The sequence below is a fragment of the Rhinolophus sinicus genome, chromosome 2, assembly GCF_057876585.1.
Source record: "Rhinolophus sinicus isolate RSI-liver-muscle chromosome 2, RSI-T2T, whole genome shotgun sequence".
In the NCBI taxonomy this organism is placed as follows: domain Eukaryota; kingdom Metazoa; phylum Chordata; class Mammalia; order Chiroptera; family Rhinolophidae; genus Rhinolophus; species Rhinolophus sinicus.
In genome coordinates, this window is record NC_142502.1 from 101,273,174 (window position 1) to 101,297,655 (window position 24,482).

Below are 24,482 nucleotides of genomic sequence, written 5' to 3' on the forward strand. Positions count from 1 at the left end.
TCATTAAAATGCCTCATTGTTCCCCCAACAGGGCAGGGCAACTCCAGAGTGAAAACAAGGCTCTGCCAGAGAGCGGCAGTTCCCCCATTTCCAAGAGATGTTTCTTCCTTTGGGTGGAGGTAGGTAGTCTAATAACTATACCATCTCCCTAGATGAGTCCAATTATTTATTCTGAAAGATAATATTAACATTGATACATACACACTGGTAACTCACAGCTCATCCGAATGTCCCTATTATTAACATCAAAAAAGGAGTCAGCTGTCACCGAGGGATTATTCTGAAACACTAATATCACACAGAGCAAAGGAAAACATATCACACTAATACAAGAGAGAACACAAGATTACAAGATGTAACGGCTCAAATATGATAGAAACAAGATACCATTTTCCACCCACTAAATTAGAAAAGATTTAAAGATGTGTTCTCTTTAGCTGACCAGGGTGTAGTGAGACCAGCTATCTAATACTGCAGGTGGTAGAGTATGTTGTACGACCTTCTGGAAAACAATCTGGCAACATACACACTATGAGCCTTAAAATGATTCATAATCTCTGACCATAGGAACATAATCAGAAAGTCAAACAAAAATGATCTAAAAGTTTATAGTGGTATTATTTTGGTTAAAAACTATAAATACACAGACATCTAGAAACTGGAAATGATGAAATAACTTATGGTTCAGCCACCAGATGGAATGTTATACTGCCAGTGAGAATCACATCTTGAAGGCTAGTTAATAACACTAGAAAACGATCCCGATAAAGTAAAACTTGGAACCAAATGATGCATTTTTAATGATCTCTATATTTATAAAAAAGTATAAGCATAGAAGTATATGCATAAACTGGGAAGAAAATGCATCAAAATGTTAACCGTGCTTATCTCTGGGCTGTAGAATTATAGGTGACATTTCATTCCATTTTTATACTTCTCGGAATTATTCATGTTTTTTACAATGAGCTTATTACTTTTATTATTCAGTGGAAAATGTTTTGTTGGCTTTCTTCAATTCCCAAAGTTAGAGTACTTATAAAGCTACTGAATGAATAATCGTAAACTAACGAATCAAAGAAAATAAAACTGAGGCAACGCAGTACAAATACCTGCATGTCAAAAGTCCCCCATGAGCCAGAAGGCAAATTATTCCTCTGCAGACCTGCTGAGGCCGCAGGTTCTGGACTCATCACTGTGGCTGCCTCTCCCCTGTAAAGGGGACCCGGGCTCCCCAACCTGCAGCACACACCGCAGAGGGGCCGCTGCCAAGAACAAACAGGCAGATGTGTAAGAACGATCAGTCATCGATGAAACACTGCGCAGGAGTACGTGGTGATTATTACTGTTCTCCTCTTTGAGGCCACGCGTACCTCAAGATTGCACATAATGAATCCTACAGAGTGACAGGGAGCGCTTTGGATCGCAAGGTTAACTACTGGTTTTTTCTGGTTGATGTTTCCTAAATATCCTCTTCATGTTTTGAGGATTCTTTAAATAAACCATCAAATCAAGAAGCTGAATTCTAAGTCAGGTCGAAGAACGGACTGGGTGCTGACAGTGTAACACTGGGTGAAGCTCATGCACAGCCTGGACTGAACTACAACACACACCGAGGGACGGCTGTGCTGAGGGTCAGGTTCTAACAGACGCTGAGCTCCCTGTACAAGTGAAGGAGGTAAGTCAGCTGCATGCCGGGTCCATGAGCGTTGGCTATATTTTTCTCTACACCTTTTTTTTATGCATTTAAAGTATTTCATTATATTTTTTAAGCAGATGGAGATTCAGTATAAGGGAACTAGATTAAGAAGTACTCAGATGAAGGCTTCTGCAAATAGAAATTGGAAGGACACATTCCAACACAATGAAGAGAAAAGAAGGGAGGAAAGGCTCCCATTCTCTGTGACAGAAAGACAAGAGCGAGTCAAAGCAGAGCATTGTGAGGCTGCTAGAAATTATTTTAGGGACACCTACTCCCACAAAACCCCAAACTCAACCAACCAGTTAGAAAAGTCAGCTCTGTCCTGAGGACGAGGCCTCATGGAAGGAGCTGGTCTCACCGACACGGGTGGGAGTCTGAGGACAGAAGAAGGTCGCTGAGAACCACTCACAAGAATGAAAGAGGAGAGCGAGAGTGGAAGGTACCGGGGTCACCAATGAGAGAAAGCAGCAAATCTACAGACCAGTGACAGTGATGGAAAGATTTTAGGCTTTGAAGATTATCCACGTTTATTCATTTTGTTCTCTCCAAGAGATAATATAAATTCACATGTACATAACGGTTAACATTTATAGGCTATTTACTAGGGGCCAGGCTCTGTGCTAATACTTACACATACCCATTTTCTTACTAATGCTCACTCATAAGTCTATGAGGTACTATTATTATTACTCCCATGTACAGATGAGGAAACTGAGGCTGACTGAGGTAATGGGCAGGCAGCGAAGTCTGGGCTCCAATCCACCAGGCCTACCTGACCGCAGAGCTAGCGCGCACGCTCTAACTCCTCTACCTAGAAAACCTGTCAGAGAGAAGAGGGGCGGGTGAGGCCTAGTAGGATATGCAGCCTGGAGGAGGAGCAGCCACACACACTGGGCAGGTAACAGCACAGCGAGAATCTCCCCAGTGCGCACGGATGGCCCTGCCTCTCTCGTCTGGTGGAAATAACCTCCTGGGCCTTGTAGGAACAACTTCCTGTCTACACGGAACGGGCTGTTTATGTTCGCAGCCAGAATGAGAAGAAGCCACATCTAGGGATGTGGCCTTTGGAGGAGAAACGTCTCTTCCCTTTTGACCCCAGGAGTCACAGTAAAAAAAAAACACCAATCTAGGCAATTCTAGCTTGGGGTGCCTGTGGTTTATAGGCTGCCTCATTTTAACATGGTCCCAACTAAGTTCTACCTAACCGAAGGGGGGCTTGAAGTTCAACCAGGGTTATTTAAACAGAACGGTGTCAAAGTTACAACCAAACTGGCCTCTGACGGACACCTTTCCTTCCCTCCTTACAACTGGGTGCCAAATTAGAGCTTAAAAAGCACTTTCTCATTTAATCCTTGCAACAACTCTGTGAGGTGAGTCTGATTATTTCCATTTCATGGATGAGGAAACTAAAGCTCAGACAGGTTATGTGTCCAAGATCATGGAACTAGTAAGTAGTCAAGAAAAAGGGATTCGAGAAGCACAAGTGAAACTAAAAACTTACAAAACCATAATAAATGGCACATTTATTATGAGAGAAACATAGCTGTTTGGTGAATAATAACTGCTTAAATGTTAATACAAACACCTACGGATATTTTGAAAAAGAGTGGCTCCACGTTATATTGGTTTCGGAAACCACAATCAATCATTCTGAAAGCTGATTAATACTACACGGTTTTACTGATATGGCCATTCACTTAATAGAAATACGACACAAATTTATTAAGAAAAATAATGTTTGACACAAGAAAGGGATGTGAAACAAGTGGGGAATTTAGCAACATTCAAATAAATCCAATCATCTCAATAACTAGTGTGGCTTCATATGAAACTAGCTTTGTAATCTGGAACTAAGATAGCACCTCGGTACAGCATATATACAGGTATAGGAACTAGGACAGCATTTTTCTAGGTATTCAAAATACTTCAATGTACGTATCTTTACTTCCCTATCGACTGTGAAGGAAGAAAGGGCGGACATTATTAAACAGGCCCCAGGAGGATGAGAACCTAGGTCTCCTGCACCTCTCAAATCATTCGGTTTTCACCACAAACTACAGTTTTCATAAAAATAAGTCTCTAAGATTAAGCGCAGCCAAAGATGGAGGCCAGAGTTCTCAGAAAATCTGAGAAGGTGACCATCTCCTCACTGAAGTTCATTGCGGCTCAGTGACAGCCCGTCAGAGGAAGTTGTGATAAAGTGATATTGGGGGTATCGATATAGCCACACATCTTGGATTAAGTAGGGCCTCTGTTGTATTTGAAGATAATTTATTAGAATTTTACTAGAGAACTAGCCTCCAGGGAGCTTTTCACTCTGTTGTATGGCTGGGTTTCCTTGAACATGGCAAAGAGAGGACCTGAGGAAAACCAGCCCTAGAGTTATATTCTGTTTGCCCCATTTCTCAGAGTGTAAGTGAGGAGAAGGTGGCAGACCTATCTATGTTCAAAAGCGATGGGCTCCAGAATCCAGGTCTCCTGCTAGAAGAAGGTCATCAATCATCCAATTTCAGGACAATACTTAATCAATAAAGATCTTTTCAGCAGGACGGAGAGTTCAATATCAAACCCTACATACACTCATTTCCAATATGTTAGGTCTCTGAATGTTAGAGACCTTGACTAAATGTGAGGTCTCTGAATGTCAGGTCTCAGAGACCCTGACTCACAGACAGAGCCATGTCTGCAAGAAAACAGCAGAATGTCTGTTGTCTGCACCTGCAGACACAGCCCAACTTGCGACAACAGAAAACGCCACAAAACAGCTACTGGCTTGCAGGCGGTCAGCGTTTTCTAGTCAAACAAGGCTATACTGTCAGCACAGCCCCTATAAAACCCCCCTTACCCCCTCCTTGGGGGCTGCAAGTCTCCTTTAGACACGCAGCCCGGGCTGTAGCCATCTTTGCTCAGCCCGATAGACTTTCTCCTAGTAAAATAGACTTTCTCTTAATAAACTTTCTTAACTTGCCTGATCGTGGGCATTCCTTTACTGGCCAACCTATCACAATGTAGGGGAAAAATATTGGCAGTGAATTAATTTCTCACTTAGTAACAGACTGTTTAGAGGTAAGAAGATTGCTTATCTATTGATCCAAAAGAGAGCAGAGGAGAAGCTAGAAAAGATCACAATGGAAACTGTCATTTCAACAAAGTAGGGGAGGATTTGGGGGTGATGGAAGAAGTACCTGCATGAAAGGAAAACATCTTGACTTACTTTTTGGTGAGCCGAGGGTCCAGAGGCGGGTGCTGTGCTCCGTACACAGGCTGGATGCTGAAAGCAGAACAAAGGAAGCTGTCAGGACACTAAATACGTTGGATGAGTACCATCTACATCGCAGATTCGGAAGGGACTGAGAAACAGCTCCCCTCCAAGAACAACTATACCCAATCCATTCCCAAAAGATAGCAAACGGCTATTTAAAAACAAGTCTTTGAGCACATTCATCTTCCCTGGTGAGGTTTCAGTGCCTTACATACATTATGTCAGGAGGTCCTATCTGTAAAGAAGGCAGCACGGAAAGGTTAACGGGCTTTAGAGCTGGAGAGAGCAGAGTCAAATGCCAGTTCTGGCATCTACTACCTCTATAAACTTGCACTAAATACTTGACCACTTTGAACCTGTTTTCTTATCTGTAAAATGGAAATATCACCTACCCCAAAGGATCGCTTGGGCTAAAAGGCAATGAACAACACTACACATCAACCGGGGAGCTCTCACACAGGGCTGGCGGGGGATAAAGCGATACAACCCACTTTAAAAAACAGTTTGGGGCGGTTGGATGGCTCAGTTGGTTAAAGCGGAGGTGACGGTTCAATTCTCACATTGGATGGTCAGCGGTGTCCCCTGCAACTAGATTGAAAATGGCGACCGGACTTGGAGCTGAGCTGCGCCCTCCACAACTAGATTGAAGGCCAACGACTTGGAGCTAATGGGTCACCTGAAAAACACACTGTTCCCCAATATTCCCCAATAAAAAATTACAAAACAACAACAACAGTTTGGCCATATCTAGGAAGAATGAAATGTGTATACCCTAAGACCCAGTATTTTCACTCCCAAGTCTGTATCTTAAGAAAAATATACACATATCTGTACCAGGAGACATATATAAAATGATTCATAGCATCATGGTTTCTTTTAGCCCCAAACTAGAAATAACCCAAGAGTCCATCAACAGAGAAATAAACTGTAATATGTTCATATAATAGACTATCACACAGCAACGTAAATTGTGAAGTAGGGCTGCAAGTAACAATGTGAATGAATGTTACAAGTGTCACGTTGAGCAAAAAACAAAGGATAAAAGAGTAAATACTGTATGATTCTATTTATATACACTTCAAGCACTGGAAAAATGATTTGTATTGTTTAGGACGCATCCATTGTGGCACCATCATAAAGAAAGCAGAGACATTAACATAAAGACTGTGGTTGTCTTGGGGGAAGGAAGGAGGGTGACAGAGAACAGACACAAGGTGGCTTGTGGGTGCTCATTTCTGGGGTGTTCACTTTGTGATTATTCATCAAGCTCTCATACCACACAATTATTTCATGTCCTTTTCTGGAATAGTTCATACACACACAAAAGTGACCCAAGAATAACTACATATCAAGCCAAACTGTTGTTCAAGAACAAAGGTGACAGAAAAACAGGTTTCGACATATAAGAACTCAGGGAATATGGTTTCCTTAACTCCTTGCTGAAGAAATTACTAGAGGAAAAACTTCAATTAACAATGAGATAAACGTAGAAATTATGACAAAAGGACTGGAGGAGAACACTTAATTAATTTAACCTTAAGACTACGTCTTAAATTTGAGGCTTTATGGTTGCAGAAGAAAATGTAAAAATAATGTAACTGGCAAATATTAAAATGGGATGGAGGAAAAGTGGACGAACGAGTATGTACGCTGAGTTCATCATTTACTGGCCAGGCTGAAAAAAGGTCTTTAAGGCTGATAGCTCAAGTAATAGAGGCATAAGTATGTTTTAAGATATAAAATAAAACAATCAACAAAAGCAGGAGGTGAGGGGGCAGGAAATATTACTACTAATTTCATCATTGCTCATGGTAGGGAGTCAATAGATTATTTTCTGAAGCAATATGGTATAAAGTTATATTATAAACACGATCATTAGAATAAGAGGATAAGCCTGCCAAATTATCAGAATATACACCTCCCAAAGCAAGGTCAGTCCTTATACTGAAAGATTATTTTAAAGAAATATTAAAAATAGAACTAAGACCAAATATATCAATCATCCCAGTAAATATAAATGGTCTGAACTTACCGACTAAAAGACAAAGAATTATTATCAATGGGGGACTAGTTAAATAAATTACAGTACATCTGTTAAAAAGAATGAGGCAGTTCTATATGCATTGACAAAAAAACAAACTAAACACTTATTGAAAAAAGATGTAGAACTGTATGCGTAATATGCCACCATTTCTGTAAAAAACTTTAAAATAAAACATATCCACATATTCACATATAATTAGGTCTATGTATAAAGTACCTCTGAAAGAACACACAAGACACCAGTCGAAGTGGTTTGGAAGAGGAACTGGATGACTCAGGGACCCGGTGGCAAAGAGACTTAGTTTTCACAGCAAACCTTTCCGTACCTTTCTCAATTAGCATCATGCACATGTATCACCTTTGCAAGAAATGAATTAAGCAATCTTAAGACGGTAGGGAGGATTCAGTGGGACAATGTGTAAAAAGCCCCTTTCACACAATTCCTGGTGCGTGATAATACCAGCAGGCAGTGAGGTAGATTTGCCAATGCTAGAATGCTACCCAGCACACACTCAGTGCCCAAGAAATGTTTGTTTTCTTTTTCCCTCTCATTTTTGTAATTTATTCCTTACCCAACATTAGAAAATAGAACAACTTTACCAAGCACTTATTTGACATAACAGACGTGACCCTAAGTTGCTTTTAAATGAAAATGGAACCAATTCAATCATTTTCACACTGACTTGTACTATTAATAAGATTCCAGACGGAATGTTCTTGTGTACAGATCTTTAGTTATGGATATGATCCCTGCCTTTCTAGATATAAAATCTCTCCTCCCTAAGTTTCTCTGAAAGGTTGTTAAGTAATTTGTAAACAAATCATTATATATACAACTACAGAAATACAAACAATGCTACTTGAATGTGTTCACAGGGTTTCTTAGGCAAAGGAAAGGAGAGAGAAAATAAGAAGGATCAAAGAATAATGGGTAAGTTTGGCTTACAGAGGAAAGGCTTAGACATATATTAAAACACAGACTAAAACACCAAAAGGGCCACTGTTGTATATTTTAACATTTGTAAATACTCTAAGACGAGTACACTTGAAGTCTCCAAGTTCACAAGCCTCTTTGTAGTAAAATATAAAGATCAGAGGATAAATTGCAGGAAGTTTGCAACAGGCCAGTTAGGTAAGGTGTCGGGGTAGAAAAATAAGAGGGGACCCTTAGATTCTCTCCTTAGAAGAAAGACTAGCACTGGCCAGTAATCCATGCAGACAAAAAGCTGTCCTAACGGTGCCTTAGGCCTAAGCGCCAAAGGCCATCAATTACTATCCAGGAAAGAGAATTTAAAATCATGGTAGACGGTTTCTTTTAAAAATGTCAGCCCAATGCTGGCACAGCCAGAAAGGCCAAATGATGGATTTTATCAGCAAGGGTGTCAGAGCTCAAACAGAATTTGTTAACATATTCTTGAACCAAACTATGCTGTTTCTGTACCTGGAACATTTTGTATAATTAATCAGTTTATTGAATCTCAAAAAGGACAGGCAAGAAGTTAGAAAAGGATAAGAAACTGAGATAATCACAGAGACTAAACAACGATAAACTAAGAGCCTGGCGACTGAAGTGCTCGATTTCCTGGCACTTATAACTGACCCATCAGCCTGTACCATCTCTACCCCCCAAATCCAAACTCAACGCTCCAGCACGCTGGTCTCCACTCCACCTTCCAAACACCTTACTGACTAAATCAGGCTCTTCTCACTACCCCCTTTTCAAAATCATGTCCATCCTGAAACATTCCCTTCAAATTCCACACACCCCTCAGTCCCCCCACCATGAGACTTTCTCTGACCCCACACCCAGCGCCCACTAACCCATGTCCTCTCTGATTCCCTAAAATACATGAATCAGGGCTTATAATGCTTTTAAAAAATAAACTTAAAAAAAATTAAACTATACTTAGATCATAATATAAGGCTCTTCATATTCATCAGCTAAATAAGAAATAAGACATTATGGAGAGGAAACCCCTCCCTCCCTTCCTAGAAAGCCATTTTATTGAATCTGGCATTTTTCACCCTCGTTTTTGTTTTCACATTTTTATTTCCTAGGTATATATCCCTAAACAATTTATATAGTATTGTTTTGTATACTTTTAAAACTTTATATAAATGGCATCACACTGTATATATGACTCATTCTGACTCTAAATCATAAATGCTACTTTAAATATTACTTAATTTCATGATGGCTGACTGATGTCTCCAACACAAATTTTAAAAAAATTAGCTCCAAAAAAGTATAGAAGCCATTTAATTCACATTTTCAAACACAAAAAAAAGTGCAGAGAAAAATATAACACACATCCATGAACCCCTCAATCTGATCTAACAAATGTTAACATTTGCCACATTTCTTTTCTTAAGAAAATAAAGCATTAGAGAGATCACAGAAGTCCCAGTGCCGTCCTGGGATCCTGTTTCCCTTTCTTCCCAAGAGACAACCACTATCCTGAACTGGGTATGAAATCCTCCCATCTGTTTTCATACTTTTACTTGTATGCATGTGTCCATAAACAACACACAATACGTTCTTATGTTTTAAAACTTTACATATATTGCACACTAGACATACCGTTCTGTATCTTACTTTTCTCACTCAACAATATGTTTCCACCCAGCTCCACTTTTACGTTTTTCTGAAGGTAAATAATACACAGCATCTTCACCAGGAAGCCATCTGCCAAGTCGATTTTCAGCTTCTAAAGAGCAGGGCTGGGGCACGTCTGTTTCTGTAGTCCCCTCACCGCCTGGCAGAGCACGACGTACACCAACAGGCACCTAAACAACACTTACTGAGTGAAGATTGGAACTGCACAAAACTCAGGCCTCTGTTTTAAGCGGACTCTTCTTCACAGAGACCTAAAACCAGAGGCAGACGTGCTGCGTCGCAGAGAAATCACACCGCAGACACAGAGAAAATGCCACAGGATGGGCTGCAACCAAGACAAAAAGGGGTAAAAACCCCGGGCAACCTCTGCCATTCTCTTTAATAAAATGACACCACAGAATGCACTGGCACAGCTCGTTTATGTAGTTGGAACAGTGCAAACACCTTGGTAGGGAAAATCCACAGGTGTTTGCTTGGCGCTGACAGAGGAGCTAAAGCAAAGAAGGGCACAGAGCGATCGGACTGAAAACCAAACGTGCTGACAAATGACTCAGGTCACGCACTCACGGGATGGAAGTCTTCCAGAACTGGGGTGTGCAGGGTTCTGGTGATCATTCAGTATCTTCTAGTCACTTACTTTATCAGTCACACATTTCCAAGTAAGAACAGGTTGTAAGGTACCCGCCCAGATAGGCTGGGACCATGACATCCACTCTACTGTCAGATTCATTAATGTTATGAAAATGACCAAAGTGACAGAAGGCTCCTCAGTGATTCAAGTGATTAGACACTTTTCTCAACTTCTGTGAACGCTAAACAGAGTTCCTCAAATTTAACAAAGACTTTTGCTTAAAAAGAGGGAGAAGTGCTTCCCAGAACGACTGGAATAGAGAACGTGGGAAACGAGCCAGGCCTTGGCTCACATGTGTCTCTCCTATTTCAAGTCTCATCCACATCTTTTCACCGGAAGTGTCCACACCCTAGAATGGATGAGGTGCTTTGGCAGAGGGTGTCTTAACCTCAGCACAGACTGAGGGAAGGGGAAGCAGCAGTAGAGAGAGCCCGGATGGACCAGGAGTCAAGAAATCTGCAGTGTGATTTGTGGCAAGTCACCTCCCCTGTGCCCTCAACTTCGCCAGTGCAGGGGTCTTAGCGCCGAGTCTAACGTCCTATAATTTCATGACGCTCAGATGGTCAGCAGGGCCAGCAAGTCAGGACTTTCAAAAGCACAAGACAGAAAAGCCCACCTCCCGCCACCCCACCCCCACCCCCACCCGCACCCCATCTGCTTTTACCTATGAATCCTGCCTGGTGTGGGTGACAGAGCAAGAGAGAAATAGCCAATGACACGAGCTGGAGTTGGTAAGTTTAAACGTAACACTCAGCTTCAGAACTGGTAAGAGCCTTAATCCAAACCTCTCATTTCATAGGTAAGGAGATTGAGCGCAGAGTATTTAAGTCCTTTGCCCTAAAATCGGGCTTGGTCTCTGAGGCCATCACACCACAATCCCACCTGAGCACCTCAGACAGAAACTGGGGAGTCACAGCTCCTCGGCGCCTCCTCTCCCTCACTCCCCAAATCCAATGACGGTAAAGTCCCGCAGATACTCTCAAACTTGACCTCTACTGACCATGCCATCGCCTTAATCCAAGACACCATGTCCTTTCCCCCACTGACTGCAGTCGCCCCCTAACTAGACTCACTCTGGTTCCCAGCAGGGGTTAGGGAGGGGGTGAAAGTCAGGGGTGGGGTGGGGAGAGCTGGAGTGTTTGGAAACATGTAAGTGTATGTGGAGGACGGGGTGTGTGTCCCCATAATGGGTGGGCCTTCCCGACATTCAGTGGGCAAGGCCCAGGGATATTATACGTCCTACAGTCCAGTACAACCCAGGATTAACTCACCCAAAACACCCACTGTGTGTCCCACCCCTGACTGTTGAAAACACTGGTCCAAGCCATATTCCTCAGGGCGGCCAGGATGATATTTTTATAAACGCAAATCCAATCGTGTCACAGCCCCCATCGACCTTCTGATGGCATTTCACTGCTCTTGAGATAAAGATACAAGTCCATAGCTTGGCCTATCTTTCCAACCATGAACGGCCTGAAAGACTCAGAGTTTGGATTTCATTCTAACTACAAATGAGAGGTCTGTAAAAGGGCAAGAATAGAAGCAGGAAAACCAATTAGGAGGCTACAGCAGTCGTCCAGGCAAGAGAGGACAGTTTGATCCACAGAAGTAAGGGTAGAAATGGTGACAGCCTGGTGGCTCAGGTGGTTGGAGCGCTGTGCTCCTAACACTGAGGTCCCAGTCCAGTCCCACATGGGTCCATGAGCTGCGCCCTCTACAGCTGAGATTGTGAACAACAGCTCTCCCTGGAGCTGGGCTGCTGTGAGCAACCTGAGGTGAGCTTGGGCTACTGGGTGCTGCCAGGAGCGGCCGGCAGCCAGCGAGAGCTGCTGTGAGCGGCTGTGAGCGGCTGACCAACGACTGGTGACCGACTTCCTCAGCCTGGGGGGGGGGGGGGAGCGCAAGGCTCATAATACCAGCCTGGGCCAAGGGGCTGTATCCTACACAACTAGACTGAGAAACACTAGAAATAACGGCTTGAACTAGAGTGGGAGACGGGGAGGAGGCAGAAAAAAGGGGGAGGGGATGAAATGGTGAGAGCAGCTCATATTTGGGATTTATTTGACGAGCCAACAGGACTTGCTGATGAACTGGATGTGGCAGGAAGGGAAAGAGAAGAATCAAATACCTTAGGATTTGGGGTCTGAGGAACTCGGTGAATGGTGAGACCATTAAGTGAGATGGGAAGAACAGTTTTGCAGGAGTGGGCAGACGTAGAATCCAAGAGTTCTGTTCTGACATGTTGACTGTGAGATGCATTAATTGTTCATGATCCACATGGCAAAAGCCCCCAGCATTGAACAGGTCTCTTTCAGTCTAATTCGGGCTCTTTTCTTAGTGGTTAGTGGTTCTCCACGTGCAGCCCCTAGATTAGCAGCAGCGGCATCATTTGGGAACCTCTTAGAGCTCAGCTTCTCAGGCCCCCCCCCCCCCCCCCCCCCCCCCGCAGACCTATTGAATCAGAAACCCTGGAGGGGGCGGGCGTGGTAATCTGTGTTTTAATGAGCCCTCGAGGGCACTCAGTGAAGGTTGAGACTATTCAAACTCATACTCCTCACTGCTAAAGAACACCTGAATTACAACTATCATTTTCATAACAGCTACATTATTGAGCACCTGTTCTGTACTTTCTATGCATTATCTCATTTAACCCTCATAATAGCTTCATGGGGTAATCACTCTGTCCCCATTTTACAGATGAGACTGTGGCACAGAGAGGTTAAGTAACTTGCCCAAGGTCACACAGCTATAAAGGACAGAGTTGGGATTTTAACCCAGGCAGTCAGGTTCCAAAGCCTTCACCTTTTTAAAAATTATTATTTCAGATACAATTGACAAACATTGTGAAAGTTTAAGGTGTACAATGTGTTGGCTTCCTACATTTATCTATTGCAATTTAGTACCATCAAAGGGTTAGCTAACACCTCCATCACGTCACATAATTATAATTTCTTTGTTCTGGTGAGAACAATTAAGACCTAGTCTCCTAACTTATGATGTAGCGCTGTTGGCTATAATCCTTACGCTGTGCGTTAGATCTCCAGGACTGACTTACCTATTAGCTGCAAGTTTCCGAAGCCTGATTCTTAACCATGTGGTACATATCGCCTCCTAGCTTCCTAGGCATCTATACAAGGACCATGTGATGTATTAAGTACACAGGGCTCTTATGTATGTATATGACTGAGAGAACTTAAAAAGATGTTTAATTCTGCCAAGTTACCACGTGACCCAGCCATTCCACTCCTACATATACACAAAGAATGGAAAACATACATCCACACAGAAACCTTCAATGAATTTCACAGCATTACTCACAATAGCCAAAAAGTGGAAACGTAAATGTCCATCAACTAACAAATGGATAAACAAAACGAGGCACAGCCATATAATATTATTTAGCCATGATAAGGAATAAAATACTGATATGAATGAGCCTTGAAAACATTATGCTTAATAAAAGAATCCAGAAAAGGCCTCATAGCACATTACTCCATTTATAAGAAATGTCCAGAAGGTAAATCTATAGAAAAAGGAAGATTAGTGGCTGCCAGGAGCTGAGGAGGGTGGGGACGGATGGAGGGTGACTACTAATGGATAAGAGGTTTCTTTTTGGGGTGATAAAAATGTACTGAAATTAGTGGAGATGGTTGTGCAAAACCATCATACTCCACATGAATACACTAAAAACCACTGAATAGTGGGTGATTTGTATGGTATGTGAATTATATCTCAATAAAGCAGTTGTTTTAAAAAAGTGTTTAATTCATTGTGAACTTAGGCTATTTTACTAAGTAAAATTCCTATTTGTTTGTCATTAAGGTTGTTGGATAATGATCAAAGAAACTGAAAGTAACCTGACATTGCTTTGAATTTTCACCTTTCAGTTTGCAAAGAAAACTAGTTTTACTTTTAGGTTGCAATGGGCCTAAACACAGTTGTCCATGTCATTTCCCCACCCAGGAGAAAGTGTTTCTTCACTAAAACGGAAAGAGTACAAATGCAAAAAATTCTATTCTTGAGAAAATGCCCTAACGTTTTCCTTAAATCAAAGCACTTACTATCCAAAACTAGTTGTCCCCATAACCAGGGGATCCTGGAGGCTTCCCTGCTAAAAGCACATAACTAAACAATATTTCCCCTCAACAACCAAGGTATAAAATCTATTGTCAATCATGGCAACACTTTGATGTCTCAAGGTAAACAATGAACATAAACACCTAGCACCAGGGTAAGGATCTGAGTAAAGATTTATTTATTTGCTCTAAGAATAATAGTAGTACTAATTACTAGTATATATTGAGCAACCATAATGTACTAAATAAATACTGTCCTTGGTTCTTTACAAATAGGATATTAAATTAAGTCCTCACAGTAACCCTGAGGAAAGTATTTTTATCCACATTTCATAGATCAGGACATTGAGGGCTAGAGAAATTGAGCAAACCATCTGTCCTTAATCACACAGGTAAAAGGGTCCAAATAATAACCCAAGTCTTTCTGAACTCAAATGGTCTCTCCTCTATCCCTCTATATTCCTCTTCAAAACGAAAAAGCAAGCCAGAAACTTGAGAAAACTGAACAGACTCCTCTTCCTATCTTGCAAAAGTAGTGCCTTGAAAAAAGGTGACTGTTCCTATTGTCCAAAATAGGAAACACAGAAAACAAAAGATTGTTAATAACAACCAGCACTCAGTAGGGACAAAAGACCATGCATGTCCCACATCTCATCTACTGCTTCCTGATTTAACAGTTCTCCCATTGATTCTGATTATAACCCTAGGATGTCAACATTTAATGACCTCACTATGGAAACCCCAGAGAACAACAGTTAGTGAGACTGGAGAGGTCACTAGACCAGGAAGGAAAAGGAATCAGTTGGCAGGAAGTGGTGCTTATCTAAAAACATAAAAGTCTTTAGCACTGACATTAACACTGTAATTCCACAGCACTTTCATCTGAAGCTATCTCTGCATTCCCTTGCATTATTTTAATCCTGTGTCAGCTGATTCCCACCCTTCTCCATATGTCTAATAGGATCCTAAATAAAATAAGTCTGCTATATAGCGACCACTGACCCTCATTTCTCTCTTGCTATTAAAAAAAAAAAAAAAAGGTCACAAGTTCAAAGGATTATCCCAGAAGGAAAAGACCCGAATCAATGAGAAAAGGTAGCATGTGGGGCAACCCACATGAATTTCATCACCAAGTAGACTGTGGCTGTCAGAAATCTTAAATTCACGACTGAAACATACAGTCCTCCTTATACTTCTCAAGACTCTGCCCAAAACAAATTGAAACTGTAAACCAACAGCAGATGGATGGACGTACAATTGTTAAGGATCTCAACATACATCAAAAAGGGAAAAAAAAGTAGCTTAGAAGGTCTGCTCTCCAACCAATCAACTGAAGAATGAAAAAATTTAGTAGAATACAACGCAGGAGGGTAAGGGGCCACTTGGGGTTCAATAAATCCTTAGAAAAGGCTAAAGAATAACCTCAATTCTTGGGCCACCCTGTAATAATTCCTAATGGGAAAAGGCCAACTGAAGATAAAGTAAGGTCGGGCTTGAGATTTTTCCTCATTTCTCCTGTCCCCCTGCAGACGGTCCCAAGCTCCCAGCAGAACCTTGTTGGAATCCAGGGAAAAGGTTCCTACGTGCCGAGCTGGAGGAGCAGGGGAAGGCGCCATCCGTGTCCAAACAACCACCTGTGCGTGGGGGAGACCCCCCAAGAGAGTTCTGTTTAAAGTGAGAAGCAGTTCCAGGGCCGGGCCTCCTAACCCAGGACGGACACAGGCTACTCATCCCACTCCAGCGTCTCTTACGCCCGGACTCCGGCCACCGCCCGGCTGAGGGCAGCCCCTCCAGAGCCCTCCCCCCCAGACCCCGGGCTGCTCCCACAACCAGCCGTCCCCACAGCTTGCTGCCTGCGCCTCAGCCTGACAGCTGCCCTGCCGCCACCAGGCAGCCCCAGCTCCCCCAGCCCACGTTGCCCAAACCAGCCTGCCGGGGTCGGCGGGACCCCAGGCCCGCGAGATTCAGGGCTTCCGATCTGGAAGGGTTAGATCCAATCCCCTCTTCCTCCTCTCAGCTCCTGGGCTCACCTCCCCGGCAGCTTGGCGCTCCTCTTCCAGAACTGCTTGCTGTTCTCGGCAGCCATTGCTCTGGCCGGGGGAAGGTCTTGTAGTCGGGCCAGGGGGTACTCGGCGAGATGCCCCCAGGACCCCACAATCGGAGGGCCAACCCAGGCCGCTTCCCCCGCTGCCGGTCACCCGCTCCGAGCTGCTGGGAGCGCCATCTTGGATATGGGCACCTCCCCACCCAGCGCCGCTGCCATTGGTGGACTGCCAGGCTGTGGTCGGACGAACCAATCAGGAGCCGGAATCCTGCAAGCCGCTGAAGCCGAGCGGTGACGTCAGGGGCCGGGCGCACAGGTGGACCGGGAAGGCGGAGCTCGGACCGGCAGGGAGGCGGGGCTGAAAGTTCCTTAACCTGGCGAGGGGAAGAAGGAGGTAAAGGACCCATGGGAAGGGGAACGGGTACAGTTTTCTTTGGGGGGAAAGAGGTTCTTAAGTCTAATATTTTTGGGGAAGAGAGAGCATATGTATTTATTTATAAACGTAAATCTTGACCTAAAAATGAGGTCCCATGTGTTGTTTGCAGCCCATTTTAAAATCTCCCACCCAGCTCGGTGACACTGGTTATTATCCTCCGTTTCCCTTTTCGTTTGGACCCCGATTTTTTTTTTTTTTTAATCTGTGAAGGAAGATCAATCCGGGTCAGATAGCCTATGGTTGCTAACTGTTCAACACGTGAGTAACGGTTGGTTTGTAAGAACCTTCCTCTCTGTTCATTGAACACTGTTGAAGGACTTGGGCTGTGGGTCAAGTTCAAATGATCTAATCCAGGGGTGTCCAAAGTTTTTTGAACGGTTTTCACCAAGGGCCATATGCGGTAAAATAAACAAACAGCGGGGTCACTCACTCGAGGTGAAGTACGTATTGCCTCACCTGGTTTATTTAAGTAAACTAAATATATTTTTGGAATTTCCTGCGGGCCAATTAACAATGGAACGCAGGCCGCAGTTTGGACACCCCTGAATCCCTGTTTCACCCAATAACTGTCACTTTCTGACCAGAACCCAGATGCTGAAAAAGTATTCATCCAATTCAGACCAAGTAATGTTTCTTGCAAGGACATAATATATCTCCATGACGTGAATCACAAAGGTTAAGGATATAACCCCAAACAGACTTAATTTCTCTTACTAATCTATTATCAGTTTTTCACCCTTGACGTTATTTTCAATCTAGTTTTAAATCCAGAATGAGATTTAATATTAGCATTTTGAATCCTTTGAATGTTTTGTTAGTGTTTTTTGCTCTTTTTGAGTTTCTGTGGTTGTACATCAGTGATGAGGAGTGTGGGCAGAGAGCACACACCAGTCAGAATAGTTTCCATCCCAACAAAGGACTGTTGAGGTGGCTTGTTTACTGCTATCACACGTCTTTCCACATATTGGAGAATACTTAAGAACCCCCTGTCTAAAGGACATTTTTTATATGCCTTCCAGTGGCCTCTTTCTACATAGATATTACCCCCATTTTGAAGCTTCTTTTGCCCCCTAATTTCACAATCATGGGATTTTATAAAAAGAGCTGTTTTTACTTCCTCTGGATCTTTTGTGCTTTTATAGACTTTCATCTTATCTTGTCTCACGTAATCACCTTTATGAGCATTTAATCCATCAAACAAAAGCCCTCTTATCCGTTTATTCTTATCTTTCAAACATTTTAGCTGCCTTACTTTGGCTGTGTTTTTTTCTCTCTTTAGCATGCAGTGACCAGCACTGCACACTGAGCTCCAAGAGGGGTTTCCTGAGGTTTTGCTGAAGCTGATGTTTTGTCTTTATTCTGGACGCCAGAACTTTTGCTGGCATTTTGGACTTTACAAAAGCTGATGTCTTGAAGAAGTGACCTACAGTGACTTCTAGATCCTTTCTTCAGTGGATACTGGCAAGTCAGAGTTCATTATCTTAAAGGTGTCATCAGAATTATTTCTCCCTATAGGAGCTGTCTTACCCTTGTCCATGTGGCAAGTCACCTGTTGCTTTCCAGCCTATTCACAGAGCTTCAGAAATGTTCCAGAAGAGCTCCCTATTAGCTTGCTATTTCACATGTGGAAAGCAGAGAATAGTTTGTATACTTAGAAATGTCTCAAAATATTCCTTTTTTCTTCATTGTTTTTAAATATTAAATAACACTGATTCCAGGGGATACTGTTAACATTGTTCAACCCAAAGAAGCCCTGTTATCCCTATTCTTGCTTTTCTACATCTAAGCCAGTTTCCCATCCAAGACTAAAAATTCACTCCAGTCGTCTGGTGATAACTTAATAAATAGTCTTTATCAGGGAAGTTGAGATGGTTGGCACCTTTCTCACCACCACCACCACCATGACCACCCAAATCTAAACCAACCAACATCCTTACAGCAGCCTCCTATTAAGCCTCCCTGCTTCTACTCTTGCCATCTTAGAGTGTATTCCCTCCACAGCAGCCGGAGAGAGCCTTTTAAAATGCCAGTCAGACATCACTCCTCTGCTCAATACCTTGAAATGGCTCCATCACACTTGACATAAAACCTGAGCTCCTTAAAGACCCGGCATTATTTGGTGCCACTCTCTTCCTTGCTTAATCTGCTCCAACCACACTTATTGGCATTTTTGCTGTTCCTTGAACAATCCAAGCATGTTTCTATCTCAACGCCTTTGCATTGGCAATTTCCTCCGTTTGGAATTCATTTTTCCCAAGTATCTAGATGACTTGCTCCTTCATTTCATTCAGGTACATTCCCAAATGTCTTCAATTGAGGGAGGCCTTCCCTGACCATCATCTTATTTAAGATTTATTTAGCGGGCTCCATCACTCTAGTTTTCTTTAAAGTACTATCACTGCCTACAATGTTATTCACTTATTTTGTTGTCCATCTCCATCCCCCAGAATGTAAACTCCACAAAGGCAGGGATTTGTCTGTTTTAGATATCTAGCAGAGTGCTTGGCACATGGTAGGTACTTAACTGAGGATTGAAGACTCTACACTATTGTTGTCTTTTGGTTCTATGTTGTTTATACACATTTTTTGTTGGAAAAGATGATAGAAAACATTTTCTAAACCTTGTTAGGATGTGTAAACTTTACCAAAGATTCCATATGTTTGCCTGTGCTCTTGGTTGAAGAACAATCTTCCTTTCTTGGGAAAGGTTGTCCTCTTCGAACCCGTTTGCAGCTTCTAAGGAATGAACCGATACCTAGAATGATAAGGGAAGGAAGCTGCCCACCTGTCCAAGAGACCAACTGGATCAACGCTGTCCATCAAAGGGGTGATAACTGTGGCAGCCAGATTAATTACTCTTACACCACATTTTGCCCCATCAAAGGTAAATGTCATTGCTTTGAGGTTCCCAAGGGATCCTTAGAGCACTATGATCGAGGCTATAGTGGCAGACACTCGCTGGTCCACTAGACCAGTGCTTCTCATGCTTTAATGTACGTGTGAACCACCTGGAGATCATGTGAAAAGCCTAGATGCTGATTCAGTAGGTCTGAGGTGGCGCCTACGGTGATGCGTTTCTCACCAGCTCCCAGGTGACACTGAAGCTGCTAATCTGAGGGCATCACCTTATAGATCTTCTGTTACTAGGACAGTGTGGCCTGCGATCCTTGAATTTATCTCAAGGGTTTGATTATCTTGAAACTCTAAGTAGAGGACTCTCAATGTGGTCTGCCTGCAAGTTTTTACTTTCCATTCCTTAACTTGATAGTCATTCGAAGGAAAGTAAAATAACTTAGATTAGGTCAAGTAGAGTTAAGGGAATGAGCTATGCATGGGTTGAATGTAGACTCAAAAGAGGTGGGTTTATCCCAATCCTTAGAGAAGGTTGTATGGAAGAGATAACCCTGAGACATGTAAGACAGACAGGGGAGGGGAAGGGAGGGGAGGGGAGGGGAGGGGAGGAAGAACAATAGAGAGGAAATTCCAGAGCAGTATTTCCATGGGGAAGATAGAAATTAAGAAAAAAAAAGTCTTTGGACTTCATTACCAACAGATCACGGGCAGACTTTAACCTCAGCCAGGGAGTGGAGTGGACCCTGTCATGAGAGGAAGGGTTAAGAAATTAGAGCGAGAAGCAGCCCTCACAATGCACTGTCGCATGTTGGACACCAAAGGGATGGTAAGGTCAAGCTGGGATCTTAGAGCAAGAGAACTTTTTTGGTACCTAAGCAACCACTAGAAAGAGGCAAATGAGATAGATCACTTGTATGATAGAAGGCAAAGGGACAAGCAGAAAGACTGAAGAATCAAAAGGTTATTGGAGTTAAGAGAGGAGGGAGAGAGTTGTTAGTCTTGGGGGGAGGGAAGATTAAGAATTTCTTTCCTAAGAAAGGATTTTCAGAAAATAAGCCAAGGGGGGTGAAGCTCTGCGTAGAAAGATGTTCCCTGCCTTGTAACCAGTAGTAAATAGGGGAAAATGAAAAGAACATAAAGGTTTAAACATGAGGAGGGAGTTACACAGATTATGCTGTATGGTTTGTAAACCTAAACCACACTATGCCATTAAAATATGCAAACTTGAATGCTACATAGCACAACAAAAAAGCTTATGAACTGGTGTGGGAGCAGAATGCACAATGTCTTTGCCTGATTTCAATAAAAATATATGGGTTTTATCAAAGACTACAAGAAAATAGATGAAAACTAGGCACATTTTTTTAGGTGGTAGAATTATACATGTTTTTATTTCTGGAATTTTTTTTTAATGTTACCATTTTTAAAATTATTATGAAATATATGTCACACAATAAACCAGGGGCTGGCAAACTTTTTCTATAAAGGGATAGATTGTAAATATATACATATTTTTTTTTATTGGGGAAGGGGAACAGGACTTTATTGGGGAACAGTGTGTACTTCCAGCTCTTTTTTCCAAGTCAAGTTGTTGTCCTTTCAGTCTTAGTTGTGGAAGGCGCAGCACAGCTCCAGGTCCAGTTGCCGTTTTCTAGTTGCAGGGGGCACAGCCCACCATCCCTTGCGGGAGTCGAACCAGCAACCTGGTGGTTGAGAGGACACATTCCAACCAACTGAGCCATCTGGGAGCTCAGTGGCAGCTGAGCTCAAGGTGCCATGTTCAATTTTAGTTGCAGGGGGCGCAGCCCACCATCCCATGTGGGACTCGAGGAATTGAACTGGCAACCTTGTGGTTGAGAGCCCACTGGCCCATGTGGGAATCGAACCGGCAACCTTCGGAGTTAGGAGCATGGAGCTCTAACCGCCTGAGCCACCGGGCTGGCCCGATTGTAAATATTTTTGACTTGGCAAGCCGTACAATGTCGTTACAACTACTCAACTCTGATGTTGTCGCATGAAAGCAACCATAGACAATATTACAATAAACTAGTGAGGCTGTGTTTCAACAAAACTGTATTGGTAGACATGAAAATCTGAATGTTATATAATTTTCACGTTATGACATATTGTTATTCTTTGAATTTTTTTCAACAATTGAGAAATGTAAATTCCATTCTTACTCCCAGGCCATCCAAAAACACATTTGGCTTGTGGGTGGTAGTTTGACAATCCATAAAGAATAAAGAATAAATAACATTTAAGAACAAGGTCAAGAAACAAGAAAACCTTATGACTCAATCCCCTTTTGCCCCTCCTTTTCCTTCTTCCCCTCCCTCTCTCCAGTGAAAGCCATAATCCTGAGTTCCGTGTTCAGCATTTTTATTCATGTTGTAGACTTTTACTACACATGTGCATATCCATAAACAACATGTTTTTCATGTTTTGAAACTTTATAAATAGCATCACACGGTACATATGCTTCAGCAACTGGCTTGTTTTCATCCAGCATTCTGTTGCTACATAGAGCTCTAGTTCATCCATCTTAACTACGATGCAGTGTTCCACCGTGTGAATATTCCCCAATAATTGTCATGTCTGGTTATTTTTATTTCACACAGTGCCCGCTTAACATTCTTTTACATGTTACCATGCACAAAATTTTCTCTAATGCAGCCTTTTTCAAAATATGGTTTGTCAACTATTGAAGAATTGAAATAGATTTCAAGGTAGGTACCGTTAATGAAATAGAATAGACAGGAATAGAAGATGTCAGAGCGTGTTACATGTAGCATGGATAGGCATTGTTCTGCAAGATTTTTTTAAAGATTTGTATTAAAAATATTTTTTGATACAATATTATATTAGCTTCAGGTGTATATAATAGTTATTCAACATTTAAATACCTAAAGAAGTGATCACCGTGATAAGTCCAGCAACCATCTGAAACCATATCATGTTATCACAATATTATTGACTACATTCCCTACGCTGTACATTACATTCCCATGACTTATTTGTTTTATACCTAGAAATTTGGACCACTTATTGCCCTTCACCTTTACCCCCCTTTTTAATTATTCAGTTGTAGTTGACATTCAGTATTATTTTGTTAATTTCAGGTGTACAGCATATGGTTGGACATTTATATAATTTAATAAGTGATCCCCTTGACAGTGTAGTACCCACCTGGCACTATGCATAGTTATTACCATATTGTTAACTGCGTTCCCTTTGCTTTACTTTACAGCCTCATGATTATTTTGTAACTACCAATTTGTACTTCTTAACCCCTTCACCTTTTTCACCCTGCTCCCAACCCCCTCCCATCTATCACCCTGATAAATTTAGGACCCATCTTATACCATACAAAATTACTGCAATATTATTGACTATAATCCCTTATGCTATACCCTACATCCCCATGACTACTTTGTAACAACCATTTGTACTTCTTAATCCCTTCCCCTTTTTCTCCCCCCACCGCAACCCCCCCACCATCTGGCAGCCATCAAAATGTTCTCTGTATCTATGAGTCTGTTTCTGTTTTGTTTATTTTGTTCTTTAGATTCCACATATAACTGAAATCACATTGGTTCTCTCTTTCACTGTCTGACATACTCCACGCAGCACAACACACTCCAGGTCCATCCCTGCTGCCGCAGATGGCAAGAAGCCATTCCCTTCCGTGGCTGAGCAATATCCACTGTATATATGTACCATTTTTCTGTTGACGAACACCCAGGCTGCCTCCACATCTTGGCCACCCCTCGCAGTAGCATTTTGGGTTTCTTCAGATAAATACCTAGAAGTGGGATTACTGGGTCCTTCTTTGTCTCCTGTTCTAGCCTTTGTTTTAAAGTCTGTTTTGTCTGGTATACGTATTGCTACCCTAGCTTATTTTGTTTGTTTTTTTCATTTCCATGAACTATCTTTTTCCATCCCTTTACTTTCCGTCCAAATGTGTCTTTCGATCTGAAGGGAGTCTCTTGTAGGCAGCATATGTAAGGGTCTTGTTTTCTTGTCTATTCAGCCACCCTATATTTTTTGATTTAGCATTTAATCCATTTACATTAAAAGTAATTGTTGATAGGTATGTACTATTGCCATTTTATTATTCATAATTTTGATCCTTTTTTTTTTTTATCTTAAAGAAGTCCCTATAACATTCCTTGTAATACTGATTCGGTGCTGATGCACAATTTTAGCTTGTTCTTGTCTGGGAAGCTCTTTATCTGTCCTTTGATTCTAAATTATAGCTTTGTTGGGTAGAGTAATCTTGGTTGTATGTCCTTGCTTTTCATCACATTGAGTATTTTGTACCAATCCCTTCTGGCCTGCAAAATTTCTGTTGAGAAATCAGTTGACAATCTTATGGGGGCTCCCTTGTAGGTAACTAACTGCTTTTCTCTTGCTACCTTTAGTATTCTTTGTCTTTAGCCTTTGCCATTTTAATTGTAATGTGTCTTGGTGTGTGCCTGCTTTAGTACACCTTGTTTGGGACTCTTTGCACTTCATGGGGTTGTATGTCTATGTCCTTTGCCAGGTTAGGGAAGTTTTCAGTCATTATTTCTTCAAATAGGTTGCTAGTCCCTTGCTTTTTCTCTTCTCCTTCTAGTACCCCTATGATGCGAATGTTATTATACTTGGTGTTGTCCCAGAGGACTCTTAAACTATCCTCTTTTTATTCTTATTCTTATTTTGTTTTTGCTGTCCCTACTGGGTACATTCTGCTATTCAGAAAGACAATTCAAATCACTGATTTGATCGTCTGCTTCATCTAATCTGCTGGTGATTTATTCTAGTGCATTCTTCATTTCAGTT

The 24,482-nt window shown here is 42.1% G+C and overlaps 1 protein-coding gene across 3 annotated transcripts in view; it reads right to left on the reverse strand.

Annotated features, from left to right (window-relative positions):
• Positions 1-16,591, reverse strand: part of TBC1D22B (TBC1 domain family member 22B) — a 73,656-nt gene extending 57,065 nt beyond the window's left edge. For 2 of the 3 annotated variants that reach the window (XR_016020333.1, XM_088795771.1), the window contains exons 1-2: positions 16,359-16,591; positions 4,914-4,970 (exon numbers count right to left, since the gene is read on the reverse strand). Coding sequence is in view for 2 of the 3 variants with exons in the window: in XM_088795771.1 (XP_088651897.1) it covers positions 4,914-4,970; positions 16,359-16,414 (113 nt within the window). In the remaining variant the exon portion in view is untranslated. The remainder of the gene's footprint in view (positions 1-4,913; positions 4,971-16,358) is intronic. The other variant, XM_088795772.1, reaches the window with a different exon arrangement.
• Between the last annotated feature and the right edge of the window lie 7,891 nt (positions 16,592-24,482).